General features: G+C 44.8%; 1 protein-coding gene across 1 annotated transcript; it reads right to left on the reverse strand.

Moving 5' to 3' along the window:
* Positions 1-1,218: 1,218 nt before the first annotated feature.
* On the reverse strand, positions 1,219-22,586 carry usp46 (ubiquitin specific peptidase 46). The gene is made up of 9 exons (XM_036521432.1): positions 22,222-22,586; positions 15,564-15,644; positions 14,068-14,281; positions 5,562-5,791; positions 3,624-3,700; positions 3,352-3,435; positions 2,921-3,118; positions 1,871-1,949; positions 1,219-1,783 (listed from the first exon to the last, which is right to left on the reverse strand). Exons 1-9 carry the CDS (start codon positions 22,255-22,257, stop codon positions 1,682-1,684), a joined length of 1,101 nt encoding a protein of 366 aa, XP_036377325.1. The 5' UTR covers positions 22,258-22,586; the 3' UTR covers positions 1,219-1,681.

Here is a 22,586-nt window from a genome sequence, read left to right on the forward strand (position 1 = left end):
CCGTCATGTGAAAACATCGCTGAAAAACGAGGTCATTTCCATTCCTGACAGCAACCGACAGCCCCTGCTCTCAGAGAACCCCGCTTCCACTCAGGGTGCACACAAGAAGTGACATTTCAGAACACAGGAAGTGATATCTGTCTCTACATACAGGAAGTGAAATCTCAGGGCACAGGAAGCTATCCGTCAACATAAGCATATGTGTGAAGCACATTTTCTCTGCTGTTTTTGTTGTTTTTATGATGCAGGCAGTCAACAAGGGTTTGGCAAAAGAAGGGAGAACACACCTACTCCCCTCTCCTCCCCCCTGCCATGGTGATGCAGAAAGACAGGTGCTCATCAGCCAAGTCACTCAACAACCTTCAACTGAACCTTTAACCCCTGCAAGAGGAAGCTGAGCCGCTGCTCTCCGAGAGCAGGGGACACCACTGCATTGCCGTCGTCTGGGAGACGAGCCTCTGTGTCTCGAGATGCGGTGCATTGCTGTCTCACGCCTCTGATGAGGCAGAGAAATGTGTGACGCGGTTATTCTTATGTTATGGTAGACCTGAACCCCATCTCTTTCCACCAGACCTGGATAGAACAGCTTAATCTGCAGTGTGTTTACGCAAGCTGGCAGGAAGTGATGTAATCACTCTGTCAGCTAACAGGTGAGGCTGTGCATGTCTCGCCTTGTTAAACCCAGCTGCTGGCAGGGGTCATCCCCAGCTCAGGCTGCAGAGGCACAGCCCTTGCTATAAGCAGCGGAGAGGACGGAGGAGGGAAAGGAAAAGAAACGCTACGGACCTCCTCCATCCCATAATGCACTGCGGTGCCCACAGCAGGGTGCGCATGTTTAGCTGAGCTAGCATGGGGTTCAGAGTTCTAAGACAATGACCAGAGCCCCCCACCATGCAAAGAGACAGACAGAGGGCAGGATTCAGGACATCCACCATTGTAACCATTGTAACCATTGTAACCAGTATAACCACTGCATCCAGCACAAACACTGTAGCAAACATAACCACTATATCTAGTATAACCACTACAGCCAGCATAACCACTATATCTAGAATACCCAACGTATCCTGTACAGCAGAGCTTTGGCCAAACCACATGAGAAAGTACCTCCGAGTTCGAAGCAAACACCACCTCAGGCTGACATCAGAACAACTGAGATAAATATTAACGTTTCCTCACACATGCAACAGAAGACAAGAATAATCCTGCCTCCAGGCCGGGGCAGGCCTGAAGAAGGAGCCCCTCCCAGCCCCATCTTCCTGCAGAGAGGACAGAATCTGCACTCACACGAAGAAAACATACCAGACTGTTTAGTGAAAAGCCGAGCGGCTGAAATCTGCCAGGTTCTGGAATCTCCGGGGTTGTTTGGACCAGGCTGGTTGTTTTTTTTGTTTTGTCATTGTTATAAAGTGCCTTCCAGCTGCAGGTGGCCCTGGATTGAAAGCAGTTTGATGGAGAGCAATCCCAGCATGCCGTGTGGGGCAGCGTCTGGGAGAGAGGCTTCTTCATTGGCCTGACAGTTGACGTATGTCTGTGGGCAGGTCTGGGGGAGTTGTTGGCACATGACTCAGGGGGGTCCTGAGACAGAGAGGTGGGGGGAGAAGGGCAGGGCGGGGTCGAGGTAGCCACCGGGAGGGGGGGGCGTGTAGTGCTGGCTGCTGGCTCTTGCTCCTCCTCTCTGTCAATCCCTGGACTGGTAGAACAGGATGTACCCCGACTCTGAGTTTTTGGAAATGTCAGAGGTCAGACCGTAGAACTCCTCGATGGCCTGAGCGTCAATTTTCTGCGGAGACAGAGAGTGAGGAAAAACTGTGAGGAGGCCGTGGGTGAACTGGAGGGGGTGATGGGGCACAGGGGTATGTTCACTGACCTCCACGATGTCATCGTCAAACAGCAGCCAGAAGCCGTGACTCTTTACGATAGTGATGTAATGGCCTCGGTTCGGTCCGCTGTCCACAAACAGAAAAAACAGCAAATTTACCTCCGACACCTTCACCCACCACAGCGCCCAGAACCGGGTAACCCCTAAAACCTAACTGTAACCCTAACCCACCACAACGCCCAGATCCAGGCGACCCCAAAAACCACTGCATCCACCACACGAGGGACAGGATCTACAGACTCAAGATATATTACACCCCGAACATGTTTACAGAAATATCTTGCAGCAGTAGAAGTGGAATTCTGTAAGAAATTTGGCATTCTGTGATGAGCAGGAGTTTTCCAGGTCCTACCAGCTCTGAAATTAGCGCTTACATTAATGTTATGTAACAGGACTTCAGCTGTATTTATTGCTCTCAAATAAATCACTGAAAAACAATTCATATAAAAATAATATAAAGTGAAACACTGCAAAGAGAGGTTTGTACTATGTTTGCGGAAAAATGGCTTAGATCAACAACTTGAATATTGGCATATCACAGCATACGGAATATTGAGATGGTTAAATTTAAAGGCACATAGCTGACATTAGTCAGGTCCTGGATCTTGTTTTAAAGCTGTGAATAAAAAGGCCAATGAGCCCTTCGGACACGCGATTAAAGCAAACAGAAACCGGTAGAGCAGCGCTCCCATCTCCCATCAATGCTGCCTGTCGCCATGGCAGCTGGCAGGCCGGTGAAACGTCCAGAAGGGTCATTTCAGTCCTTCTCACATAAACCTGCCTCACCGACCTAAGATCAGCTCTGACACAGACACACAGGCAGAACAACATCATAACATTTTCAGCTATGAATCTGACATGCCTATATACAGTACACCACCATGCCTAAAAGCACACCGAAGAGAAACTATGTTAGTTCTGACGAATCAAACATGATTTTATGTATGAAATCAAAGATGTCTTCAGAAATGTGTGTAACTGTATGTAACTCCGTATGTGAGCGTTTGTGTTTATGGCCTGTGCGCATGTGTTACGTACCTGCCACAGTGCACCACCACGGCAACGAGGTCGTACATGCGGTCCAGGTTGACCGCGTCTCCGGAGGTGTTGAAGAGGCGGAGCTCCAGGGGGAAGACCACGCGATAGGACAGCTTGGTGTAGCGGTGCAGCTGCTCCATGTACTTAAAGCGCTTCAGGTGCAGAGCCAGGATCATCGGCAAGCGCTTCACCCTCATTCTAAACACACACACACACACACACAGCCAGGATCATCGGCAAGCTCTTCACACTCATTCTAAACACACAGAATACCATCACTGACACTCACTCACACACTCACACACACACCTAATACACTTCTCATAAATACACACACACAAAGAGCCTGGATTATTGGTAAGCACTTCACCCTCATCCTAAACACAGAGAATACCATCTCTCTCTCTCTCACACGCACACACACTACTGACCGTTTCTGGGCCTCCTGCTTGCTGCAGCATGTTTCACAGTAGTATTTGTATTCGCTACACAGAGTTTCTGTGTTACTGAAGTCCCTGTAAAACACACCACACACACATCCCTCTTAGAAATTGCATTACATGTGTGTTCCTCTACAGAGTGTGTTATCAGGGTGCTGTCCTACTTTAGACAATACCTTATCAGCGTGCTCTCCTACCTTAGATTGTGCATCATCAGTGTGCTGATCTACCTTATACAGTGCGTTATCAGTGTGCTGTCCTACCTTAGACAGTGTGTTATTGACGTGTTCTGCTCCACGTCCACAGAGAGGTCCAGAAAGTCCTCGTCTTTACTGCTGACCTACAGGGGGGTGACACCAAGGCATGAGTGTCCAGACTGCCCAGGCGCTACTATGTACTACTATGGTCATGCAGTGCTTCTAACATCGTTGACTCTGTATAGCCGTTTTCACATATGAACTCCGGACAAAGTGCGGAGAATCAGGTCCGGAAATCGGCCGGAATTTCCCTTTCACACATGTAGCACCTAACAGGAGATTTTCCGTGACAGACGCGTTCTCACCCACAGGAAATACTCCGGTTTGGTTTAGGTGAGGGGCGGCGCCTGGGTAGAGCGTGCAGGAGGCAGGACATGATGCAAAAAGTACGCTGCAGAAATCGCAGTGGCTGTATTCGAAACCGCCTACTGCATACTGTGTACTGCGTACTACACAAGTATATACTGTATGCTGCATGCTATTTTTCAGTGTAGTACCCAGTATGCGACCATTAATAATTACATTTGTAGTATGTTGCATTGTCACTTGAAATCATTGCGAGTTTATAAACGTCCAGATTTCCTCGTGGTATTGTCCAGTTAGACGCCATTTTCACGAGTGAAAAGTATTGAGGAGATCACCTAAAGTATTCGCGAGTTGAAGTACTTTCAGTTTTTTTCTTTTCAATGTCTTACCTTTTGGTGGTACGGGTACATAATGTGGCACGGAGGAGGAGAAGGCGAACATAGCTATTGTACTTTTTGGGTAGCCTATAAAAAATATCACACATAGCCATCCAAATGGTGCTACTGGTACACATAATTTATTATTAATTATACATTTATTAAAACAATAAGGTAAGTTTTTCTTGTTCGCTATGTAATATTAGGTCACCAGTTCACCTATCTCACTATACCTATCACTATTACTTAGCTACAGCTTAGCTAGCTACTAACCAGATAGTAAACTACTAACCAATGTTATTAATCATCGTAAGAGACATGTTTTGGCAGTATAGCTATAGCTAACTATTTCTTTAATGATCATTGGACTCAAAATAGCATGTATTTGGACATATCCACAATGTCAACGAAACAATGGAAAGCTATGTACAGGCACGCAGAAAAGAGTACAAAGCAGATGTTTGTATTCTTCCAGTTTCGCGCCAGTCGCATAATAGAAATGTCATCAACACGCCCACTCACTCGCGGTGGATTCTCCGGAACGTTGCCTGCTCTATTCACACATGGGCTCACTCCGACATGAGGCGGACTTTGTACTAGGAAGCTGGCAGAACGAAGTCCGTCACATGTCCAGTCCGACTGTTTCGGACATTTGCGTTCTCACATACAGCTCCTCCGTCTAAGGGCCGGATACGTTCCGGCTTCCAGTGCATGTGTGAAAGGGGCTCATGGTTTTTCGCTTGTGTTATACTGTACTCACTTGTAAGTCGCTTTGGATAAAAGAGTCTGCCAAATGAATAACTGTAAATCTGTTCATGTGATGCAAACACAAGTCACACATGGCAGAAAGTATGAGAATAAATACTGATAAAAGATTAAAATAACACACTGGAGGAGCTGGGTGAGGGTTAGAGCAACCTGGAGCATAGTTGTTTTATTGAAAAGGAGATACAATCTGAAAGTTCTCTTTAATCGAGATTTTAAGGAGTTCTTACTGACATCTTAATGATCCCCTATAGACAACATTAGGCTTCAACATCAGTGACTGTATGACATGCACTCTATAAAACTGTATGCATAATAAAAGCAACATTTTGGGTTTGTTTTTTACTGCATAATCTTCAATCTTTTAGCTCATCAGACTATGATTTGCTTTCATTAAATCCACTTCAGTAATTTTTGTTCATAATCCCGTGCATCCCCTTCCGCGTGACACCAGACACCTAGCGTGCGTACTTCCTGCTGCGGGTAGCGTTCTCACCGTCTCGCAGTTGAGGCAGCGCGTCTCATTGGTCAGCGTGCCCTGGAAGATGTCGTGCACCCAGGTGGGCTCAGCCTTGTTCTCCTCTGTCTCCACGGCGACGGTGCCATTCTTCAGACGGCCGTTCTGCCTCTCCTGCTTCCTCTCCTCCTGCAGGATGTCCGCCACCGTGTTCAGCAGGTAGTTCAGGAACTCGTGCGCATCCTGCTGCATGTAGTTATCAAACAGGTCTGTAGCGGGCAACAGAGAGACTCACCGTTAGAGCAGTGATCAGGGTAGCAGTGTAGAGCAGCGGTCAGAGCAGTGGTTAGTAGGGGGGAGTGTGGAGCAGCAATGTGGAGAGGTGGTCAGTAGGGGGCAGTGTGGAACAGTCCCCATTATTATACACATTGAATTTAGTGACTTTTTTCTTTAATCAATTCATCTAAAAACTCTACCAGCCAACTAGACTCCATACCAACCGCCTTCCTAAAACAGCTACTACCTGCAATTGGCACACTGTTATTAAAACTTGTCAAAGCCTCCCTTATGTCTGGACACGTACCTCAGTCCTTCAAAGTAGCAGTTATCAAGCCTGTTCTGAAGAAGCCCAATCTAGACCCCAATGACTTGTCAAACTACAGGCCCATCTCAAATCTTCCATTCCTCTCAAAAATCCTGGAAAAAGCAGTATCAAAGCAACTCTGTGCATTTTTACACTCTAACAACATTTTGGAAGTCTTTCAGTCTGGGTTTAGACCTCATCATAGTACAGAAACCACTCTTCTGAAAGTGCTCAATGATCTTCTACTCTCCTGTGACAATGGCTGTATCTCTCTTCTCGTGCTACTAGACTTAAGTGCAGCCTTTCATACTATCGATCACTGTATCCTCCTTGACCGCCTCGAAAACCTGTTTGGTATAAGAGGACAGGCTCTATCTTTCTCTATCTAAAGACCTTGGTGTTGTTATTGATCCTGAGCTCTCTTTTGAAACTCATATAACTAACACCTCTAGGACAGCCTTCTTTCATTTGAGAAATATAGCCAAAATCAAGAAAATTGTATCAATTAATGATGCTGAAAAGCTAATCCACACTTTTGTAACATCCAGATTAGACTACTGTAATGCCCTCTTGTCAGGATGTGCAAATGTCTCACTAAAACCCCTTCAGCCAGTACAAAATGCAGCTGCTCGTATCTTAACTAGAGCTAAACGCTTTGAGCACATTACCCCAGTTCTAGCTTCTCTCCAGTGGCTACCCATTAAATACTGGATTGATTTTAAAATACTAGTGCTCACATTTAAGGCTTTAAATGGGCTTGCCCTTCCCTATCTTAAGGACCTTCTTCACCCATACCTTCCACAAAGAGCCCTTCGTTCCCAAAATGCTGGGCTTCTCATCGTTCCAAGAGTGGGCAAAACTACCATAGGTGGTAGAGCCTTTTCCTATCGAGCCCCTCTCCTATGGAACAGCTCACTCACCGAGGTTCGGGGAGCATAATCTCTCTCCACCTTTAACTAGGCTCAAAATATACAGTAAATATACAGTAAATCCTTCAGCTGAGGGACATAGCCTGGTGCTGGAATGGATCATAGAGTCTCTGGTGGACTAAGTGGTTATTGCTGTCACTTTATCATTGCATGGACTCTGTGCTGTGATCTGGTGTTGACTGCCTTAGGGTCACCCTCATGATTATGCTGGTCCCTTGTCTCCCGTCCCCTAGGTATGCTGCCATAATGTTAGCCTGCTGGGGTTTTTTTCCTTGTTGGAACAGCTGGCATCTTTTTCCCTGCCCCTCCTCTCCTGCCTCTCTGCTGTACATTCCTGCCACTCTTATCCACTAACCACTAATAATCCACTATGTTTTTCAATTCTGTTTTCCCCACCCGGCTCTGGGCTCCTGCCTGGAGCTGTACCTCAAGCACCACTTCGCGACCCCCAGCTCAGCTTCCTCACCATCATTTCTGTGGAGCCCTCCATGTATCAAGAACTGGACCCTCGAGGAGTACATGCCATGCATATTCTGCTGTATAACTTTTCAGATTTAAGATTTACAAGACTCATTGTGTCTTACACACCTATATTGCTGTGTCCTACTACCTACATGTTTCATCATTCTTAAGTACTGTTAAGAACTTCACAGGAAATTCTTTTCTACTCAGTTGTCCACCCAGTGCCAGCCAGAAGCAGATGGGCTCCCCCTCTGACCCAGGTGCTGCTCAAGGTTTCTTCCTATTAGTCAGGGAGTTTTTCCTTGCCACTGTCGCCTTTGGCTTGCTCTGAGGGGGTATCAGGCCTGGTGTAAAGATGTAAAGCTGCTTTCTGACAACTCATGTTGTAAAAAGCGCTATATAAATTTTACTTTTATATATACTTATATATATACTTTTGTATGTCGCTTTGGATAAAAGCGTCTGCTAAATAAATAAATGTAAATGTAAACAAATAAACTGAATTGAATTGAACAGTGGTCAGTAGGGGGCAGTGTGGAGCAGTGGTCAGAGCATCAGTGTGGAGCACTGGTCAGGGTAGCAGTGTGGAGCAGCAGTGTGGAGCAGTGGAGAGACCAGCAGTGTGAACATAAGAACATATTATGACAAGAACAGGCCATTCGGCCCAACAAAGCTCACCATTACAATTAAAAGAGTATCCAAAACTGCCTCAAGTCTGGACTTGAACACAGCAAGGGTCTCTGCCTCAACTACATGGCCTGGCAACCTATACCATGCATTGATAACTCTTTGTGTAAAATAATACTTCCTTTTATCAGTGCGGAACTTATTCTTAACTAGTTTCCATTTATGTCCCCTTTTTCTACAGACTGAACTTACCTTAAAAAATCTATTATAGTTAACCTTATTGAGTCCTTTTATAAATTTAAAAACCTCTATTAAATCACCCCTAAGTCTCCTCTCGCTAAGTCTAAATAGGTTAAGTAACTTGAGTCTTTCCTCGTAGCTTTTATATTTCATGCCAGGAACTAATTTAGTTGCCCTTCTTTGAAGTTTTCCAAGAACCTCAATATCTTTCTTATAGTGCGGTGCCCGGAACTGCACACAATATTCCAAGTGAGGTCTGACTAAAGCATTGTATAATTTCAACATAACCTCCTTAAATTTATAATCAATAATTTTGGCTATATATCCCAGCATCCTGTTGGCCTTTTTTACTGCTACAGAACACTGCCTAGATCCTGCTAAGCTTGGGTCAACTATTACTCCCAAGTCTTCTTCAAATTGACCACATTCTAGTTTCCCCCCCCATGAAGTAATCATGTCTAAGGTTCTTATTTCCCACATGCAAGACTTGAATGTTATCTGCCTGGTATCTGTCCACTTTTGGATGCTGTTTAGGTCTTCCTGTATTACTTTAGTTGATTCTATACTGTTGGCTAGACCCCCTAGTTTTGTATCATCTGCAAATTTTACTATTTTACTACTAACCTCTGCACCAAGATCATTTATGTATATAAGGAAAAGCAAAGGCCCCAACACTGATCCCTGCGGGACTCCACTTCCTAGAGGACCCTGCTCTGATACAATTCCTCCTAAAGTTACAGTCTCCTTTCTACTAGACAACCAACTTCAAACCCACTCAGTGATATCTCCTGTAATTCCTGCAGATTTCATTTTCACTATGAGCCTCTCATGCGGTACTTTGTGAAATGCCTTTTGAAAGTCCAAATAGATAATATCATAAGGTTTGAGTCTAAAAACACTGTAGCTTCCTGAAAAGTCCAGGAGGTTGGTTAAGCATCTCTGCGAAAACCATGCTGGCTATCATTTAAGATACCATTTTGTTCAAGGGATAATTCCAAATTGTCCCTAATGATGGATTCCAGTAGTTCCCTGAGAACTCTTGGATATATTCCATCGGGGTCTGCGGCCTTATTTGTTTTAGGTTTTTGAAGACTATCTAGTACTTCAGCATCATTTAAATCAATTTCCTCCATAAGACTCTGAGAACTGAATGCACCTGAAGGCATATGTGAAAACACTTCACTAGTGAAACTCTCCACAAAGCAACCATTTAGGGTAACAGCAATAGCTTTATCATAAGCCATAACTCCATCCTTATTTTTTATACCTCTTATCTCATCCTTAGCTATCCATTCAACGGTAGTATTGAAAAAAGCGTTTAGAGTTGCTCTTTGCATCTAGTGCAATCTGTCTTTCAAAATGCCTTTCAGCTTCCCTTTTTCCCCATTTCTTTAACTTGAGCTCGCATAATACTGTAATCTAATTACTCTCTGAGCTGTCTGAATTGTATTTTCTAAATCATTAACTTTTTTGTTTCAAACTGTCCTGTAACAACTTCTTCATCCACTGTGCATGCTTCTTTTTCAGCTTCCCTTTTCTCACTTGCGGAATGAATTGTCTGTTTATTGCATGCGATATGAAAACATTATTTCCTTTGCTGCTGCAGCCTCTCACTCAGACAGACTGCATTGCTTAAGGAAGAGAGAGAGGACACAAACAAGGCTCTTCAATCGAAAAATGTAGAGGACATTTAAATGTCCAGAACATTTTATTCTAAGTCATAAATAAACAAGATATATGGCCTACACAACGTTCCACCTCAGCAAAACTGGCTACGATTTGCACCTTGCTTTCCTGATGTTTCCTTTAACTCCACGGAGAAAAACTATGACTAAGACCAGAAATACAAGTCTGTTTTCAGATCAGAGTATAGGCTGGTGTACGAAGTGTGTCCCTGTGCCTGTTTGAGTACACGTTCCTATAAAAAAGCATCAATGAATCTTCCAGTTCCAAACAGTTTGTTTTCATAAATCCTGTTACAGCCCACTTAACCAAGCAGTGCTGTGTGACTGAACAATACTAAACTAAACAAAACAAAACAGAACCCTCTGGTTATACAGGAAACAGCTTCAGGAGTGAAGAAAGGAGACATGACTTCTTGAGGTAATATGACCGCAGAATGACCATCTGAACCCAGAGTCAGTGATGTGTCCAGAACATTCTGAATGGCGTGACTGAGGTGTGGGGCGCAGACCCAGTTTGGGGGCCTGTAACATTCTGAACCTTAATCAATGCAAGGTGGATTTCTGTCAATATAATAATTAATCTGGTTTGTGAGAGTTTGTAATTTTCTCAAAATGTACAGTGGAACGAAGAGCTTGGGCGTCATCCTCGACAGTAACCTGGACTTCAAGGAGTACATTGCTTGCACGTCACGGGCCTGCCGATCCCTCCTCCACAACATCAGGAGGATTCGTCCGTTCCTGACAACATACGCGACGCAGCTCCTTATCCAGGCCACAGTTTGCCCTCGACTGGACTACTGCAACGCTCTCCTGGCAGGCCTCCCAGCCTGTACCACCCAGTCTCTCCAGCTCATCCAGAATGCAGCTGCCCGACTGATCTTCAACCTTCCCAAATTCTCCCATGTCACTCCCCTGCTTAAATCCCTCCACTGGCTTCCTGTCGCTGCCAGGATCAGATTCAAGACCCTGACCCTCGCCTTCTCTGCAATCAACAGGACAGCCCCTGCCTACCTCCAAGAACTCATCCAGCCCTACACACCAGCCCGAGCCCCTGCGCTCAGCAGCAACTGGACGCCTCGCTCCTTGCATGGTCAAGGCAGGAGGTGCTCGTTCTGCCAGACATCGGCGTTTCACCCACATCGCTCCCCAGTGGTGGAACGAACTCCCTGTCTCGCTACGGACAGCTTCTTCACCCCATTCCTTCAGACGGGGCCTGAAGACGCACCTCTTCAGACTCTACCTGGACTGACCCAGCACACAATTGCTGTCCCCCCCCCCCCCAATCAGTGCTGTCGTAAATTGCTGTGCTTTTTAAATTGTGCTTTTTAAATTGTTTCTTGTTGCCGCCTTTACCCTGATGCTCATTGCGCCGTTTGAAGTTGTTGAAGTTTGCCGTTTGAAAGTGTATCGTATTAGTTGCCCTATAGGCTGTAATTATACAAATCTAATAGTACTATGTCCTCAAACAGACCTTGCTCTCAGCTGAGAACTGTCTCATTGTGGAACTGTACACATCCTGTCCCCGTACTGTTGCTATACTTGCTGTATGCACTTTTGTAAGTCGCTTTGGATAAAATCGTCTGCTAAATAAATAAATGTAAATGTAAATGTAAACGAAGGACTGGTGATTGGTGTAGTGTAGTACCTATCAGATAACTTGCTCTTTCTGTGACATCACGCTAGACTGGACTGACAACATAGTGCTCTCTCAAGATGAAAAGCCACTTTATGCACCAGGTTCTTCTGCTGGAGAAACTCACAGTCAGTGCATCCACATTACTGGTGGATTGTACTGGTCTCCAATTATTATTTTAGCCCTGAAGGCTACATCCATATCTGATGATGATGATGATGATGACGATGATGATACTTTTCTTGCATCACAGCAACTCCATTTGCAACATCACAGAGAAGACAAGAATTAGGACAATGAAACAAAGATAAATACATTTAACATAACCATCACAAGGGACAATATTCAATGTACATTTGATCTGGGATTAAGCTCCATGTTTAGTTTTAGGATTGACTGATGCACAAAAGAGTGCTTCAGTCTAACCCTATTGAATCTTGGAACCCTGTGTCTCCGGTTTGATGGTAACATTTTGTATACACTGTTCAGTACATGGTTGGGGTCAGAGACAATGTTGTTGGCCAGCCTTAATATATTACTATGGTAGGCCAATTTGTAGAATTTCTCAAAGGGTTGGCCTACAATCTTTGAGCAGATTTTTAGTTGGTGAAACAGTTTTGACTTTAAAGTGGTGGTCAAGCACTTGTACCATCTAAATCTAAAGCTACTTCCTGAAAAGATTACTTATAATTATAATAAACTTATAATTATAAATAAAGATCATTTAATTTCAGATTCCCTTTCCATGGAGAAAAGGCTGATGGTATATCCCTCAGCAGTGCAGGATTTTGGAGCTCTGGTGTGCATCCAGGTGATGTGACAGGTGTGAACAGCACACTTGAACTGCAGCTGTGTTTGTCACTGCAATCCGCAGAAATCCCGAGGACACCCCCAAATGGTGCAACTAGGGTGGGGTTACCCAGAATTTACATTACAGTTTGGGAAATAGACACCTTCTGTCGAAATGCTGCTCAGCATTTTATCCAGACAGAAAAGGTATTATCATTCATATCATGGATGTCCCTGCAGCCAAACACACAACAAGCTTGAAATGGTAAGAAAGAAAAAAGTAGAATATTTAGCACTGGTGCATGAACACTGTACGTCTGTGACACTCCTGTGACCGCACTCAGTGAAAGCCCGCTGGCTTTAGCTCTCCTACTGTCATTTGTCCTCCGAGAGGCCACTGTTACTGTGTCTTCAGTGACAAAATCAGCAAGCTGGAACAGTCATGGCAAATACCCCCTTTCCACCAACGCGAACAAGGTGCTAGTTCTGGGCTGGTGCTAGTGACGGTTCAGAGTTGGTTCAACTTGCGAACCTTCTAAGAACCAGTTTGCTTTTCCACGGGCTAGAGAGCCACCATAGAACCATGTCACTGTATACATCTCCGCTTTCCTGCTAGCGTCAAGCACAACAACAACAATGGCGGACTACATCGTCTCTTTACAAGTGTTGCTCCTGGCTTTGTGAGCCTACATTTGCATCCAAACATGCATCGACTTCATCGATGGGAGACAACTCTAAAAACAACAACAAAAATAAGAGAACAGTGCTTTAAAAAACAAAGCTACTGTTACCAAGGATACGGTAGCTGGCTAGCTAGCTGTTGGTCAGCTAACATTACCCAAGCAAGCATAGCTACTAATTTCTCACATCAATGTTATGAACATTGAACGTAACATTGATGCGTGAAATTAGTAGCTACACTTGCTTCAGTAATGTTAGCTGACCAACAGCTAGCTAGCTAGCCAGTTAGCTAGCCATCAATGTTATGTTCGTAACATTAATGTGAGAATTAGTAGCTCGCTAAACAGCTAAGAAATACATAGCTGGCCAGCAACAAGGCGAAACATTTGAAAAATAAAACTTACTGAATAAAACAGACTAGACACTACACTCGCTCTGTTTTTTTTAAAAATGGTGGTTACAAAGCTTTAGTTGGTCTTGTTGGTCACAATAATCCCGCCCCCAGCCCCTGACGTAAGCGGTTCTTGGTTCTAGACCAGCAAAGTGTTGGTGCTGCTCTTGAACCAGTTTTCCTGGCTGGTAGCTGGTTCTTTGGCTGTTGAAATGCAAAAACTGTTTCGAGATTAGACAACGGCTCCGAACCGGCCCTTGAACTGCCTTGGTGGAAAAGGGGCAAAAGTCAGAGGGCTGAACTTGTGGATTGACATCAAAACGGACCAGAGAATAACTGCTAGCCCCACTGAACTACACACAGACACAGACAGACACACAGACATACAGACACACACACACACACCGGCTGTAGAGAATCTTGCCGGTTCATCAGTCATGACTAGCTGCTGCAGAGTGAATGTGGCGTCTGTCGTCAGGCAATCAGCTCGCACATACATACATTGTGCTCAGGCTGCTCGCTCACCGTTCTCCTTGCGCAGGCGTGAGATGAATTTCTTGGGCGGGATGACGCCCACCTTCTTCTTCTGTGTGGCAATGCTGTGGAACAGGTCAGCCAGGCAGGTCAACAGGTTCTCCTTCTTCTTCTGCTGGGCCTTGTAGGCCAGCACGTTCTCCCGGAACGGCCGACAGAAGTACAGGGCTTGCAGAACCGAGTTGCAGTAGCATGTGTTGCCAAACTGCGAGGGAAGAAAACTTTATTCAAACCTCAAGTGTGGATGGACACCAGCAGATGCCCTTAAAGAAAGGCTGGTGTCATCATACCTGGGAAAAACTACTGTGGTGCCACAAACACAGCAAACGCTTCAAAACTCTGCAAATTTATGTCTGACAGACAACCGATTCCCCAAGTTTCATCCAAATCCAGTTTTTTCAGTAAACGTGTTCACAGACACAGACCAACAAAAGTCACATAACGACCAAACAGGTAAACATATACAGGCCACCTCATAACCTCCACACCAGTAGGGGGCAGCACTGGGAATGACTGCTTTCTGACTGCGAAAAAGCTGCTGTTGAACCTAAACACTTGGCACAGCAGTAAATTCAACCCCAGACCGAAGCAGCTAAGTGGGCTGATCAAAGGCAGTGAATGAACTTTAATGAGAGTTCACATAAGGTTTTCAGCCATGGTGGATAAGTCAGCACTTCCTGAACCTGTACCTCCAGCACAACCCCTGTGATGGACTGCCCAACACCCAGCCCCTATCCCGAGGCCAGACAATGGTTATTATAGTACTTGCATCTCACTTTTTCAAATGATATTTTAAGCTATTACCATAACTGCACTTTGGCGATGCACTGATGAAGTTTTGGTGACAGTAGCAGCTGCAGTTGTACTGTAGTGTTCAGTATGGCAGAGGTCTGTCTGCCACTCTAGCTGCGGTGTCAAGCTTCCTGCAGGTGCCACTGGCCGTGCGACTCCGCTGCACACTCTCGCGCTCCTGTGCAGCCCGAGAGGCTCTGAGGAGGACGTGTAAGCATACGCGTGAGGGATAAAGACGCACGCCGTTTCACTCTGCGTCACACCCTTCTACCGCAGTCGCCTTGTGCATTTCTCCCGGCAACACCAGCGCCTGGCCAAGCAAGGGGCGCCAAACCTCTGACACGTGGCTCCTACCCTTGTTTATGTCGTTAGGCTGCATAACTGCCGGCCAATAAGCAGAGCGTAATTCAAGATCACTCCATTCTGCACGTGATTTTATTTGCAGAAATCCATCGGTTCTCAGATACTAACCCTGCGCCAGCCCTGGAATTGCTTTCGTTATGCGACTCCAGTGTGCAAACAGAAAGTGAAGCTAATAAACTGTGTCAGGTGTGCAACAGTAACAGGTTAGGCTTACTGCTACCTTTTCTCACCGGTAATACCTGAATACCAGACTGAATACCAGAGACAAAGGAAGTCATGGTTAGCTCTGTGTGAACTAATCCACAGAGGGGACAAAGATGAGTGACACTTACGTTGACCAATCCAAAGTAGTGTTCGTTGATGGGGAACTGCTCCGGACCAATGTCTTTTTCCAGGGCGGAGGCATTGGTGCCCTGAGGGAGAGGAGAGGACATCAGAGAGAGAGAAACTAACACTGCAGTACACACACACACACACACACACACACAAATACTCACTTACACACATACGTTTACATGCACACACACACTCATCCTCACACACAAACACATATTCACCCAAGCAGACACACACGCACCCACACTCACACAGACATACACACACACATACACAGACACACACACATGGGTGTGCATGCATGCGCGCGCACACACACACACACACACACACACACTACGGATGCTCATTTTGAATTTTTTTTCTGACTGATAGCCAACGCTCGTTAACCAACCATTAACCGACAAGGTTAAAATGTACTATTTAGAATGGACGAGTGTCTGTGACCCATTAAAAAATAACAAAACAACAAATGTTTTTTTTTCCATAAGAAGGAGTTTATTTTTACATGTGCAGAGTCGGCATAATAGCCCAGATCTCCCATATAGGGAAATATTTTATAACTTAAAATAAATAGCAAATAGTAGCCAGACTCTCTAATGTATAAACAGTTTAACAAAACGAAAACACACATTGAATACTCCAGCGCCGAAAGCGCTGTAATGAAAACCTCCCCCTCCTCCGCTGTCAGCTAATTAATGACCAAAACAGCCAACAGGTTAACAAAACGGAAGCAGAAACTCGCTCGTTATCTGCTTCCTGTTTCGTACTTCCTGCTACTCGCTTCCCGAATGGCAGATGCAGGATGCTGATTGGCTAGGACCAAACCAGGACCCAAACTCGGAGCGTTTGTGGATTCCAACACCTTCATGTGAATTAAAGGCTATAAACGTAAGTAGCCAGCTAAATTATCTACGATGGCTTCTCGCAGCTCCGTTTCTCCTATCCTTAGTTCTCCTCCCTCTCACTGTCTGCCCTGCTCAGTGTGCAACATGTTTAGTTACTCCTTCTTTGCCAGTACTGCTAACTTCATTTGTGATAAATGTGAGCTAAACACTAGATTGACAGAGAAGTAGCAGAGTTAGAAGCACGCATCCGCACCTTATATGAAATTAAAGCTAGTGAAAAGTTTATCAAGTCTTTTTAGGTACCAGATGCGTCAGTTAGCCTTTCCCCTAGCTCAGTCCCAGCAGAGCCTTCGCAGCAAGGCAAGTGGGTTACGGTTCAGGAAAATAGATGTGAACGTAAGCCCCCGGTGCACCACCAACCCTCGGTTCACGTTTCAAACAGGTTCTCCCCCCTCAGTAAGGCACCTGCTGAGAAGCCTGATTATTGATGATTCCATTCTTAAAAACGTGAAAGTAGAGATGCCAACGACCATAGACAATTGCGTTCCTGCAGCCAGAGCGACCAACACTGAAGCCAATTTGAAAGTGCTGGCTAAAGGTAAAAGTAAAAGTAAATACACTAAAATTATTATTCACGTCGGCGCTAACACGTCTGCATGAGACAGTCAGAAATAACTAAGCTAACAATAAAATCGGTGAGCAAAATTGCAAAACAAATGTCAGAGTCAGTAATCTTCTCTGGCCCCATCCCCATGCGGCGCGGTGACAAGATCTACAGCAGATTAACGTCACTTAATTCTTGGTTGTCTGAGTGGTGCCTCTCTAACAATGTGGGTTTTATAGACAATTGGCACAAGTTTTGGGGGAGGCCTGGTCTTTTAAAACGAGATGGCATCCACCCCTTGAGGGAAGGTGCAGCTATCATCTCAAGAAACCCGGGTCATAGTCTGAATTCCTCTAAACCTTGACTGATCAGGGCCAAGGCTAGGCAGCAGACTTTCTGTCCTACACAGATGTCTGCTTTTTCCCTTGAACCACCGCTTAAACTCAGTCCCATAGAGACAGTGTCTGTTCCCTGACTTTCGGTCCGAAACTTCTTAAAAACATCTAGTAGGGGGCGTTTGTGCTGACAATCTGATAAAAATTTAATTTGACAAACCTGAAAGTAGTATTTGCAGACAAATGGTCCCTACGATTGGGTGAATAAATATTAGGTCATTACAACCTAAAACTACATTAGTAAACGAATTGATTACTGATCACCAATTTGATATCTTATGCCTGACTGAAACTTGACTTAAACCTAATGACTTTATTGCAATCACCAGGTCCCTCGGCCTACAGCTCCAAACTGTGCCACTTTCAAACCTGGCTATAACTTTCATTCGGTGAACTGTTAGTACTTAGCCTTGCACATCCTGACAAGACTGCATTTCAGCTATTTACCCTGGTAATAGTTTACAGGCCACCTGGCCCTTATAATGTTTTCTTAATGGAATTTGCCAACTTTTTATCCGACCCTTTTGTTAATACAGAAAAGGCTGATAGTAGACAACTTTAATGTGCATATGGATAACCATGAACATGAACATGACTCATTCAGAACAGCATTTTTGTCTATCATTGAACCTATTGGACTCTATCAAGCTGTGGATAAACCCACACATTACTGTAGCCATACTCTAGATTTGGTCCTCACATATGGAGCAGACATTAACCAGGTAGAAATTATGGCACACAATCCCGTGTTATCAAACCACTATCTCATCTCTTTCAATTTACCGCTAACGTGCTTCACAATATCGGAGCCCAAATTTTCTTCTAGACGCACGTTTTCATCTTTACAGCTATTGCCTTTATCAATGAGCTCCCTACATCATACAGCCCATACAATGAAATCTCCTCTAGCTTATGTTCAAACCCTAGTTTAACTGAAATTAATCAACTCGCAGACAGTATCGACTCTACTTTACATAAAACTCTGGATGCCGTTGTTCCCCTTCAAAGGAAGAAAATCACAGACAAAAAGCTAGCACCTTGGTACAATGACCATACCCGTGCTCTCAAACAAGCTACACAAAAACTCGAAAGAAAATGGCCCTCCACCAAATTACAAGTTGTTTTCCTGGTGTGGAAGGAAAGTCTCCTAACCTATAAGCATGCCCTCATTGCTGCCAGATCCAAATATTTCTCTACCCTTATTGAAAAAAATAAGGACAATCCTAGGTATCTGTTTAGCACTATTGCCAGATTAACTAAGAGTCCTGCATCAGTTAACCCCAACATGCCAGCAATTTATAGTAGCACAGTAAATATCCAGCTGTATAAATGGATAACATTGTAAAGAACTGTAACCTATGTAAGTCGCTTTGGATAAAAGCGTCTGCTAAATGAATAAATGTAAATGTAAAATAGTAGCGATGACTTTATGAACTTCTTGGGTAGTAAAATCATAAAGATAAGAGACACAATACAAAAATTTCCATCGACTTCTCCCTCAGCCTGGCCAGGCCCGTCACAGACAACGTAGGTATGTCTTTTAGGCTTACCTCGTGCTTTGACTCTTTTATACCCATTGAATTTAGTGACTTTTTTTCTTTAATCAATTCATCTAAAAACTCTACCAGCCAACTAGACTCCATACCAACCGCCTTCCTAAAACAGCTACTACCTGCAATTGGCACACCGTTATTAAATCTTGTCAAAGCCTCCCTTACGTCTGGACATGTACCTCAGTCCTTCAAAGTAGCAGTGATCAAGCCTGTTCTGAAGAAGCCCAATCTAGACCCCAATGACTTGTCAAACTACAGACCCATCTCAAATCTTCCATTCCTCTCAAAAATCCTGGAAAAAGCAGTATCAAAGCAACTCTGTGCATTTTTACACTCTAACAACATTTTGGAAGTCTTTCAGTCTGGGTTTAGACCTCATCATAGTACGGAAACCACTCTTCTGAAAATGCTCAATGATCTTCTACTCTCCTGTGACAATGGCTGTGTCTCTCTTCTTGTGCTACTAGACTTAAGTGCAGCCTTTCATACTATCAATCACTGTATCCTCCTTGACCGCCTCGAAAACCTGGTTGGTATAAGAGGACAGGCTCTATCTTGGTTTAGGTCCTATCTATCAGAACGATATCAGCTTGTCTCCATTAACAATGAATCTTCCGCTTGTTCCAGAGAAAGATATGATGTACCACAAGGATCCGTGCTTGGGTCTCTGCTCTTCTCGTTATACATGTTGCCTCTTGGCGATATCATCCGTAAACATGGCATTAGCTTCCACTGTTACATGGATGACACTCAGTTACACATATCAGTCAAACCTGATGTCCCTTTGAATATATCAAACATGGAGGCCTGCCTGACAGATGTAAAGAAATGGATGGCCCGAAATTTTCTCCTCCTTAACTCAGACAAAACCGAAATATTGGTTGTTGGCCAAAGTCAATCAGGAGCAAATTCACTCATTTTACACTAGACCTTGATGGTGTCTCCCTTGCCCCAAGTGCAGCTATCAAAGACCTTGCTGTCATTATTGATCCTGAGCTCTCTTTTAAAACACCTATAGGACAGCCTTCTTTCATTTGAGAAATAAAGCCAAATATGGCCAAAATCAGGAAAATTGTATCAATTAATGACGCTGAAAAGCTAATCCACACTTTTGTAACATCCAGATTAGACTACTGTAATGCCCTCTTCTCAGGATGTGCAAATGTCTCACTAAAACCCCTTCAGCCAGTACAAAATGCAGCTGCTCGTATCTTAACTAGAACTAAACGCTTTGAACACATTGCCCCAATTCTATTTTCTCTCCATTGGCAACCCATTAAATACTGGATTGATTTTAAAATACTTCTGCTCACATTTAAGGGTTTAAATGGGCTTGCCCCTCCCTATCTTAAGGACCTTCTTCACCCATACCTTCCACAAAGAGCCCTTCGTTCCCAAAATGCTGGGCTTCTCATCGTTCCAAGAGTGGGCAAAACTACCACAGGCGGTAGAGCCTTTTCCTATCGAGCCCCTCTCCTGTGGATCAGCTCACTCACCGAGGTTCGGGGAGAATAATCTCTCTCCACCTTTAACTAGGCTCAAAATATACAGTAAATATACAGTAAATCCTTCATCTGAGGGACATAGCCTGGTGCTGGAATGGATCATAGAGTCTCTGGTGGACTAAGTGGTCATTGCTGTCACTTTATCATTGCATGGACTCTGTGCTGTGATCTGGTGTTGACTGCCTTAGGGTCACCCTCATGATTATGCTGGTCCCTTGCCTCCCATCCCCTAGGTATGCTGCCATAATGTTAGTCTGCCGGTTTTTTCCTTGTTGCATACTGGTATCTTGCACACTGGAAACACTCCTCTCACTCTACGATGTGAGATCGAGCTGCTGACACCTCCTCCTCCACAGGGGAGAGAAACACTCTTCTCACTCTACGCTGTGAGACCAAGCTGCTGACACCTCCTCCTCCACAGGGGAGAGAAACACTCCTCTCACTCTACGCTGTGAGGCCAAGCTGCTGACACCTCCTCCTCCACAGGGGAGAGAAACACTCCTCTCACTCTACGTTGTCAGACAGGAGCTGCTGTTTCCATGCCACCACTTTAGGAATCACAAGTACCATGAAGTTCTCTCTTGCACTGACTTTCTTTCTTAGACTCGTATTAACCACAAACCATGTGTGACTGCATTATGTCATAAAAAAAAAAAAAATCCATATGGGGCTCCCTCTGAGGGCTCTGGGATGTTCTCAGGTGATCAGCCTACCTGCACACCTGTCTGCAGCAGCCATCATTTCTGCCCGAAGCCTGACTTTTTAAAACGAGCCCATTTTCCATCTTCACTGTAGCAAACGGACCCCTTGCAAAGAATAAGGATGCAATCCAAATCTAACTTACTGCACTCGAACCTCTGCTGTCTGAGTGTAAAGTTGGAGAATTTCTTCAAACGTCTGGTATGGGGCTCTACTATACTATATACTACACTGGGCTGGACGCACAACAGCAGCGTCTCCCGGGACGTTCAGCTTCAGCAGAGCGCTGAGCAAGCTCTTACCGCCTTCTCCTGTTTTTAACATAATTAAACCGCTACTTGACCACGGGTCGTGTCTGAAAGTTGCGATTTACACGCCCCGCGTTAGCACACAGAATGAACGACTCTCTGTAATCGTCCCGTATGAACGATCGCCTGCGCTTTTACTGGGCACGAATTTCAGGAACGATAACGCACCGTGACCGCCGCGCCTCCGCCACAAAAAAGGAGAATTTAAGCGGAGATCAGCCCAGTTCCGTCTCCCTGAAACGGCCCTACAGACCGGCCAGAGCCTGTCAGCCTGCATCTTCAAACCGTGTGGTCGGTCGGCGGCCAGGCCAATCCAAACCCTTCCCAATCAGATCCTATTCACAATTTAGCTACCCAGACAGATAAAACAGGAAGCTAAGTAAGCAGACCCAGCGAAACAATCAGGAGCAGTATGACATTACTAGTAGTACACAGCAAGTGCACTTCACAACATAGCAGACGAGGCCCCAATGTTATGACTGTCTACAGCGAGGTGACCCGGGACCACCATTACATCACCTGGTCGCAGCCAGGGCTACGACTGCCCCTTGTAACCGTCTTTTAAAGCTCCGTGAATATACATAATATATATAAATATATAAAATTCATCACACTGCAGAGGGTAACGGAAGCTATGAATATATAAATATTTTTACGACTATGGTGACATCATCACATCATTAGCAAAAAGTCTGCACTCGATCGAAGCTAGCCAGCTAGTTACAGCCAGCGCTCTACTTACCATATTACAAATGGAGGCGATATTTCTGACAGTCATTTAGTTTAGAGGGTCCCGCTCACGGCCATCTTTATAAAATAAACATCATTGCGAGAGCAGGACGGTGCTGAAAGGGGGCCGTTTGCAGCCGTACAGCCCGACTGCCCAGACTGCTATCCAGAGCTTTGAAAACAGCCACTGTCGCCACCACCGAAACCAGGCAAATCGGCGGTTTGCGCAGTAGTTATGAAGAGACAGAAATGACAAATAATAATCAATGTCCAGTTCAGTCCATTACTGCGGGGCTGTATTGTTTGATAAAAACGCATTGATAGTAAACATCAACAGTGGCTGCAGGTTGACGGCATTGAATTACAGCGTCCGAAATG

Source organism: Megalops cyprinoides, chromosome 2 (assembly GCF_013368585.1).
Source record: "Megalops cyprinoides isolate fMegCyp1 chromosome 2, fMegCyp1.pri, whole genome shotgun sequence".
Classification (NCBI taxonomy): Eukaryota; Metazoa; Chordata; class Actinopteri; order Elopiformes; family Megalopidae; genus Megalops; species Megalops cyprinoides.